General features: G+C 44.4%; 1 protein-coding gene across 1 annotated transcript in view; it reads right to left on the bottom strand.

The window, feature by feature from the left end:
* Positions 1–9,377, bottom strand: part of OSBPL10 (oxysterol binding protein like 10) — a 75,510-nt gene continuing 66,133 nt past the window's right edge. Inside the window, exons 9-12 of the mRNA XM_056857074.1 lie at positions 7,020–7,206; positions 5,208–5,390; positions 3,549–3,702; positions 1–628 (exon numbers count right to left, since the gene is read on the bottom strand). Coding sequence (XP_056713052.1) covers positions 584–628; positions 3,549–3,702; positions 5,208–5,390; positions 7,020–7,206 — 569 coding nt within the window. The 3' untranslated portion in view covers positions 1–583. The remainder of the gene's footprint in view (positions 629–3,548; positions 3,703–5,207; positions 5,391–7,019; positions 7,207–9,377) is intronic.

The raw sequence follows: 9,377 nt of genomic DNA, 5'->3' as shown, positions 1-9,377 counted from the left end.
ACCTGGACAAGGATGCTTAAGATATTCCCATCTTCTTCCAAGATGCCAGGAAACAACTGCTTGAGAAGTGCGTCGCAAAGAAAAACATGCTCTTACACAGATACCCCAGGAGAATCAGCATTCTTGTGTCAAGTCATTTAAGTCACAGGCTTGACCATGAAACGGCCATCAGTGTCAAGTGGTTCTAAGTGCAAAACATTTTTGGCAATGTGAAAAATAGAAAACGTCAATTAGTAATTTAAAAAGTGTTAATTCCCAATGCAGGACCTGATCCTGCAAGCAAAGTGGTATGCATTGGCTTCAATGCAAAAGATCAGATCCTTAATATGTGTGTGTGTGTGTGTGTGTGTGTGTGTGTGTGTGTGAAATAGGCTTTTACATAATACACAGTAAGTGTGCAAATCTATAGATGCACACAAAATGGTTCCTCAGTAAACTTGAGCTTTTAGCTGTTTTGGAATTGTATTATTCACAGTACACAGCTTTTAATTTATAGCAAGATTTAATCACACCTGAAATGTAAATAGTGCATCTGTTTAATGCCTCTAGGAAACAGGCTTTTCTTTAGTCCAGGCGTTCGTTATCAATGGGTCTTCCAGAGGGGATCAAAGTATAGCCATCCATCACCCTGTGAAGAATTAGAGAAATTTTGCAAATAAATCTCTTTATTACTATGCAGCTTGCTACTCACACAACACAAGATAAAAGTGTTCTACAAAGTGTTCTACAAAGCTTGTATAGAACAACCATGGTTCATAGCAGCCATTTATATGAGAGTGAAGGTACTGTGAACATGCAAAAGGTACTTGCCTTTCCACCCATCAACCAACCTACCTTTGATCTGCCCCTCATCTTCAGCTATATTTATTATTTCGTTATACCCTGCCTGTCTCCACAACAGAGATCCTCCACAACAGGGACCCTAGGTAGCTTGCTTAATTCTCCTCTCCTCCATTTTATCCTCACAGCAACCCTGTGAGGTAAACTGAAAATGTGTAACTAGCCCAAGATTACCCAATGAGCTTGGCACAGTGGGGATTCAAACCTGGGTCTGAAACAGTAACCACAGCACTGCACTGGCTTTGGTGGGGTGGCTGCTGTTGAACAGTAGTAAGCAACCAGCCAGGCTTTGGTGAGACATGGTAGTCAGGTGGTTTCAAGTCACTCACCAGTTGGTGTTGTCCCTGGCCCTGATGAGTCCTCCCTCAAAGGCCAAAACAGCCCTATAAAGAGCCCTGCCCCCTCCCTCTCCTTTTACTGACAGAAACCAAGGCTTGAAGGCTGGCAATAAAGTGTGGTTGCCTGGCAGTGACCACTCAGGGCATTAATTTCTTAAAGAAAGAGATGCTTCTATTATTTGGGTGGGGTGGGGGGTTAATCCCCCAATGTATTTTTTTTAAGATTTCAAATTTTTCTGCAAATCTGGAATGTTTTTCAAGTTTGCAGAAGGATCCGTCTTGTCTGTTCATTGCTCCAGTCACCAAATTTTAGTATCCCTCAGATATACTGACCCCATAAGCTAGGGGTCAGCGAACTCATTAGTCAAAAGAGCCAAATATCAACAGTACAACGATTGAGATTTCTTTTGAGAACCAAATTTCTTAAACTTTAACCCTATAGGTAGGTACACTGTTTATTAACTTAATAAACTTTAATTAAAGTTTTAAGTCTTAATTAAACTATAGGTACACTGAATAAAACTTGATATCATACTTAATAGTGATCTTATTTATTGATAAAAATTAAATTGTAAGTCCCTGCCATTTCCCCCTCCCTGTCTGGAGGCCTGGTCTACTGCCATAAAAGCCTATTGGTAGACCTGGCCTCCGCCTGAGTCCCATTGGGAGGCCAGGTCTACCCATTGGCTTTCTTGGCAGTAGACCTGGCCTCCGGAGGCACATAGAAGCCAATGGGTAGACCTGGCCTCTGAAGGGGGACTTTTTCCCTTCCTCGGAGTCCAGGTCTACCGCCAAGAAAGCCAGTGGGTAGACATGGCCTCTGAGGAGGGAAAAAAGTAAGTAAGGTATCCATAAAATGAAATCATGACAATGACTGACAGACAATGTGAACAATGATAGCAAATTTTTCGCTAGATTCACAGATGCAGTAAACACATGAGAACATAAGAAAGGCCGTGCTGGATCAGACCAAGGCCCTTCAAGTCCAGCAGTCTGTTCCCACAGTGGCCAACCAGGTGCCTCCAGGAAGCCCACAAATAAGACCACTGCAGCATCATTGTCCTGCCTGCGTTCCATAGCACCTGATATAATAGGCCTGCTCCTCTGATTCTGGAGAGAATAGGCATGCATCATGACTAGTATCCATTTTGATTAGTAGCCATGGATAGCCCTTTCCTCCATGAACAGGTCCACTCCCCTCTTAAAGCCCTCCAAGTTGGCAGCCATCACCACCTCCTGGGGCAGGGAGTCCTACCATTTAACCACGCGTTGTGTGAAGAAATACTTCCTTTTATCAGTTTTGAATCTCCCACCCTCCAGCTTCAGCAGACGACCCCGAGTTGTACCATTACGTGTGTCCTGGGTCAGGGGCCCCACCCCGCACCCCAGGGCTTTCCTGCCACCCTCCACTTACCAGACAAGCCCCTGCTGGCTCCAAAGTGTGCCTATTCCCTATAGGGACCCGCAGGCCCAGAAGACAACAGGGGAACAGAGTCGGTGCCGCTGCCCAGCGCCACTGCCAGGGACGCGCCGCCAAAGGAAGCCCGCCCCGCCCCACAGCTGATAGGCAGGCGGGGCGAGCCAGGAACTGCCGAGCCGCCCGCCCAGCAATCGCGCGGCTGGAGGGGAGGCTTTAGCCTCCCAACCATTGAGGGAAAGGGGGACCCGGCCATTCTCCACGGTGGGGGAGGGGGAAGAGTCAGAGCGCCCGCTCGCCTGCTCTCTTGCGCGCTCTCTCTCTCTCAGGCACGCCGGCTCCACAGCCCGGCTGCCGGCGTGAGCGGGCACGAGAGCAGGGGCTCCAAACCAAGTTCGAAAAGAGAAGCTGCAAAAAAAAAAAGAGCAAAGAGAGCATAGCAGCTGCAACGGGCCAAAGAGCCGCATGCGGCTCCGAGCCGCGGTTTGCCGACCCCTGCCATAAGCCTTTCTATATCCTTGATTATAGCATTTCATTTGTAAGTAGAATGAGCCCTATCCATTCTACATAAGAAACCAGACAGTGTCAAGACACTTTTTAAAAATAAGCATAACAAAATTTCTGGCAAAAGCTCTGAACAACTGAGCTGTGACTCACAAAAGCTCATACCATGCCAGAAATTTAAGGTGCTACTGGACTCCTGCTCCTTTCTACTGCTACGGACAGACAAGCACAGCTATCCATCATGATTTAAAATAAGCATGTTACTAATATAATAATTCCCAATCTGGTGACAGAAGAAGAATATGGGAGAAAATGATAGAGAAAAGTTCAGAAGCACTTCTGAAACAGACATCAGAAGGATCCCTAAGGATAGTGGGTTGGCTTGCCATGGCAAAGAAAAATAAGGAATGGTTGTTTGCTGTCTTGACCCCTCATGTCATTCCCCTTACCTCTTTGATAAAATATTTTGGTTTCCACGGTGTATTGCTAGCTTCCCGTTGCCTCTCCTCTGCTCTCTGCCTCTCTTCAAGGAGGTGTTTATGCTCCGTCGCTACACCAATGTTGCCTTCTTTCAGGGCACTGGTGACATGTTGCCAGAGATGCCTAGTGTAGAGGGTCAAGCCATGCAATGAAAACAAGAGAATGAGAAATTTAACACCTTGCATCCAGACCAACATTTTTGTGGAATGGTAATGATTCAAACCTTTAGGCCTACTCAGATCAACAAATGAGATCCAACTCCCACAAGCCCAGACCAAAAAAAAACAGAAACCCAAGCATCAGTGACGGCCTGGAGCAAAAGTCTACCAAGTCATAGCTCTAACTCTGCATTTCCCTGCTGTTCTAATCAAGCCAATTACAATATGTATTGTACCTTTGCATCCTGAGTTTCTTCTTAACAACACCCCGCCCACCTTCTGACTGCCATATAAAGACTCAGATCTCCATTCCTACTTGTACCTGATGAAGGGAGATTTGACCCTCGAAAGCATATACCCCGAAAATCTTGTTGGTCGCTAAGGTGCTACTGCACTCAAACTGAAAGGCAGCATCTGGCCAAGTTCCCATTTTTCCATTTCAATCAAACTTTGATGTGCATTCTAGGATTTGCTCTTAATTTTAACACGTGTAAAATTACAACAGTCTGTTGCTAACAGAGCTCTCAACTGAGAGCAGAAAGTAGGACCTCATCAGACAATTTGACATGATTATGTGGTTTTAGAATTGCCTTCGTATTTGACCAATACCAAAACCTTTAATGGCATAAAACATACAGGTTAACCAATATAAATATTGGGTAAAAGATCAATTCAATGGCATAAAAATATACGGGTTAGATAACAAAAATGTTGCAAAAAAAGGTCAAATTACACTGCAATTATAGAACAGCATTCATCTCTGGGTTTCGTCATATCGCACTTTTATGGCACTCTGAAAGAATTTGGCCACTTTCTCCATTACAATGGAGGAACCTTTGTTCAGGAGGAAGGACACCTTGGCAGAATCTTGTTGCCTTTGTATATTTTTCTCTTGTTTTCTTGGTCTGGGCTTTAACACTAGAAAGGTTCAGTACTTCAGTAAAAATAAAACCCACTCTGCATGGCAGAAAAGTACTTTTTTCAATGTCTAAGCAGATTTGCTATGTGAAATTTCACATCAATAATAACTATGAATTACTTGGGTTATGTTACCAGTTTTAAGAAGTGTAGTGAAGATCAAACAGCCACCCTCCAAATCCCAGGTAACCAAAGGGATTCAGGGCTTGTGATTGTCAAGGAGCATCCCACTCACAATTGTTTTGGAAAGGGACTTCCAAAAACAGTGCGTGATATGGCAGGTCTATAATTTAAAAAATCCCACTAGGCACTCCAAATCCCTTAGACATCTCTAATGCAGCTCTTTGGATCTCAGCTAATGCCCATGATTCAAAAGGTGACTTTAGGGTTGGTGTACATCTAACCAAAGATGCTTGCAGAACGAACAACAGAGTTGCATCTCATACCAAACTGCTTTTGGGATACCCATCAACTGCTGTCAACAGTGACTAATAAGGGGTGGGGGGTCAAGCAGGGATTTTCAAAAATAAAAATAAAAAACACAATCCTCACCTCGATTCAAACGGACCTTGTTTAGCTGTTGGTCTAATCTTCTTGCGGATAACGGGTAGCTTGGCGGTGTCGATTATTTTGGTTTCTCCATTGCTGTATATAAATTCTAGCGAGCCATTCCACTCCCCTTGTGCCTTACATACAATGGTATTGGTGGGATTATGCTTCACCTCTGCTGTGACCCTTATTCAGATGACAACAAATCTGTTAACACAGACTGATACAAGCAGTAACCTCCAAACAATGTAAATATTTCCACCACAGTTAAACTCAAGAGAGGAAGGCCAGTTTACAATTTGGTTTTCATGCAAGGAAGTTTTTTTTTTCTAATTAGATACACTTCTAAAATGGAAAACATCTGTGGTACTGTGTTCAGAACATTCTGGTTAACTAGCTGCATAAATTTGTTTCCTCCTATAATCACATCATCTCAACATATGATTACAAAAAAGAAGAAGAAGAGGAGTTGGGTTTTATATGCCGATTTTCTCTACCTTTTAAGGAGTCTCAAACCGGTTTACAATCCCCTTCCCTTCCCCTCCCCACAACAGGCACCTTGTGAGGTAGGTAGGGCTGAGAGAGTTCTGAGAGAACTGTGACTGGCCAAAGGTCACCCAGCTGACGTCATGCGTAGGAGTGGAGAAACCAACCCAGTTCACCAGATCAGAGTCTGCCACTGATGTGGAGTGGGGAATCAAACCCAGTTCTCCAGATTAGAGTCCTCCACTCTTAACCACTACACCACGCTGAAGAAGAAGCAACCATCCATACCATACCAGTTAGACTTGTGGCACTGACAATTAAGATGTGCATATTTAAGCAACAGGGCACAATCTGCCAGGAAGTTGTTCTGCACGCTCTACTGAAACCACACTGAACTTGCACAGCTCCCATTTGTTCCAATTACTATTACATAACAGGACTTGCAAGTGGTTTGTGCCCAAAATTACAATTTAACATACACCACACTAATCTAATACGGCCTAATGAATAACAGCATCGGACTTGAACCTGAATTCAAAGTTCTGTCTTGCTTCACTCACAGAGTTACCTTTGGCCAGTTGCATCTCTTCCACCCCGTTTATGAAATGGAAACATCAGTGAGCTCCATCGCAGTCATGAAATCAAGTGGGGCAAAGCCCATTGTAGCACATTTTGTCACAATAATGTATAAAATTGACAACTATCAGACACAGAACTAAATAGGCACCTGGGGGAGAGGCCATGGCTCAGTGGTAGAGCATCTGCTTGGCATGCAGAAGGTCCCGGGTTCAATCCCTGGCATCTCTGGTTAAAGGGAATAGGCAGGTAGGTGATGTGAAAGACCCCCTGCCTGAGACCCTGGAGAGCCCCTGCCGGTCAGAGTTTACAATACTGACTTTGATGGACCAAGGGTCTGATTCAGTAGAAGAGAGAACACGAGCTGGGTTTTTTATATGCCGACTTTCTCTACCACTTAAGGGAGACTCAAACCGGCTTACAATCGCCTTCCCTCCCCACAACAGGCACCCTGTGAGGTAGGTGGGGCTGAGAGAGTGTGACTAGCTCAAGGTCACCCAGCCGGCTTCGTGTGGAGGAGTGGGGGAAACAAATCCAGTTCACCAGGTTAGCCTCCACCGCTCATGTGGAGGAGTGGGGAATCAAACTCGGTTCTCCAGATCAGAGTCCACTGCTCCAAACCACCGCTCTTAACCACTACACCACACTGGCTCTCATGTGTTCGTGAACCACAGTACACATGAAGGCAGCTTCATGTGTTCATGAACCACTAACAAAACAACTGAAATGCAAGCCAAATACACTTTTCAGTACCTGTGTACTTTTCCTCCATAGAAAGGCTTGGTATGGAATGTGACAGTAGCCGAGTAGCCACTCTTGGCACAGTGAATGTTGACTTTACCTCCCAGCTCCACCCAAGGAATGGTAAGTATAGAGCGTGCATAGGCACTAGGCAGCGTAAATACATATTCCTCCCCATGTTCCAGTAGATAGAGAATACCTACGGAGAGGAGGGGAAAGAAGTGGAAAAGCAAAATGGTGAAATTCCAATTATAATCACATTGCAAGAATGACAACGCAAACTGTGAGCATAATTCAAAAGAGAAGAACTTTTACAGTTGTGAAGGTCAATGGTTGGGTCACATTTTTGGAAGGATAGACAGCTATGATACTGGGGCGAAGCATTTGGTGGAATACTCCTCTCGGTGGCAAGTTATGTTTATTTTCGAGGTGGAGTGCTAAGAAGTCAGGATTAAAACTTCACTTTGATTGTCTACCAAGAATGGTCGGGAGTGATCTGCAGCTCTAAGCAGTTTCCAGGAGAAGAGAATCTTTACGCAACTGGTTTTTAACCGCACGGCTCCCAGTTCTGCAAGAATCAGTCACGTGACTATAACACACAGCAGCTACATTGATTTTCAGAAAATCTGCAAAGCAGCACCCACAATGATATGCATAACCTTGTGATGGAATCCTAGCATCACATGAGAGTCACTGATTAACAACTTTAGTTAGCATTTGGTTTATACTTATATAATACCTAAAACATGAAGCACATTCAGATACAGTTTTGAAGCTCTCATAGAATCAACTTCCACTGATGGGAGATACTACCACTCCCGGGATTTAAGGAGTCAATAGTTAGACATACTGGTACACCGACCAGCAATGTGGGAGCATGGGCATGCATGTAAGTTGCCCATGAAAGTTAGTACATGAAACTGCCCCCTCAGTCCTCTCCTCCATACAGCCTGGGGATGCTCAGCCGAGCTATTTCAAAAGTAGGTTGGTGCCGTGGCCCACAGTGCTTTCTATCATCTGCATCTACTGAGCTAGCCCTCTCCTTCCTTGCACTTAGCCGATCTGGCTACACTGATCCATTCTTTGTAATCTCGCAGCTGGATTACTGTAACGCACTCTACATTGGGATGCCCTTGAAGGCAACCCAGAAGCTGCAGCTAGCAGTCCAATTATTGTCAGGGACTAGTCAATGGGAACATTTCTTGCCCATTTTTAAACAGATTAAGCACCCAGACGCTCAACACATACACACTTGGCTTAAGGTTTCAAAGGGAAGTAATACTGTAGCAGACAGATCCCTGTGGTTTGGGGTAGAGATGCCAACACTGCCAAAAACATTACTGCCTATATTGGCTTTTATGTGAGGGTGATGGCACAGATCTCAGTCTCAGAACTGCTAGGGAAGACAACACAACAGATAGGTTATACCCTCACCTCTGTAGGAATGCCTCCTCCAGAACAAGCCTGGAGAAGCACCCCAAAAAAGCCCTGCATCTCAGCAAAGGGTCAAGCTCTGAATAAGAAGACCCAGCATTCAAAACAAGTTACTGCTAAATGAATCAAACAGGCTTCTGGGTTATTATTTCATCTCAGATGAAAGAATAAGAAAACACTAACCACTGCAACTAGGGAGTGCTTTTCTAATTGAGAAGGGCCAATTAAGGTAAGGAGCCATTTGCTTTGCTGTCTGTATGCCAGGGAAGGAAAGTGTTTGGGGTGTTTCTTTCTTTTTTTAAAGTTGCATAATGTGTCTCTTAATTTAGGTAATACAAACATTTTATACCGTCTATAGTCACTCTCTTAGCATGGAATCCTTGGCTTTTAATGAATACACAAGCTTTATAAATTACACAAGAAGCCATGCATTGTATTTATTATTATGCATAATACAAATGAACATCACTCCTGTGGCACACAAGCACACATGGGCTGCATATCATCAGTAACTGATTTCAGAGGGCCACAACTCAAATGGCGGTGGCCTAAGTTATGATCAATCCCATCCCTTCCTTAGAAGGGACTTCACCTGTGAGAGACAGTTCTCCCATTAGATGAACAGGCATGATTGAGGCTCGGCCTTTGTCCTTACAAGAGGTCTCGAGGACTGACTGGAGTTCCCTCACAGACCCAAGGGTCCTGGAACTCAGTCTGAAAAAAACTGTTCTAGTTTATCTCACTGAGCATTTGTATTTCAGTCTTATTCCATTGCCTTCTAGGTGAGTAGCAGCTCCCCTTTCGTTCACTTCTTTGTTGAATGACTGAAGCTATAGCAGACCTTCATCTTGTCAAAGCCTCTGCTAGGCTGCCAGGGAGGGGTGTGTGTGTGTGTGTGTGTGTTAAGTGCCATCAAGTTGCTTCTGACTCATGTCA

This window comes from Euleptes europaea, chromosome 11, assembly GCF_029931775.1.
Source record: "Euleptes europaea isolate rEulEur1 chromosome 11, rEulEur1.hap1, whole genome shotgun sequence".
Classification (NCBI taxonomy): domain Eukaryota; kingdom Metazoa; phylum Chordata; class Lepidosauria; order Squamata; family Sphaerodactylidae; genus Euleptes; species Euleptes europaea.
Note: the sequence above shows the minus strand (reverse complement) of the source record. Positions and strands in the feature narration are given on the sequence as shown.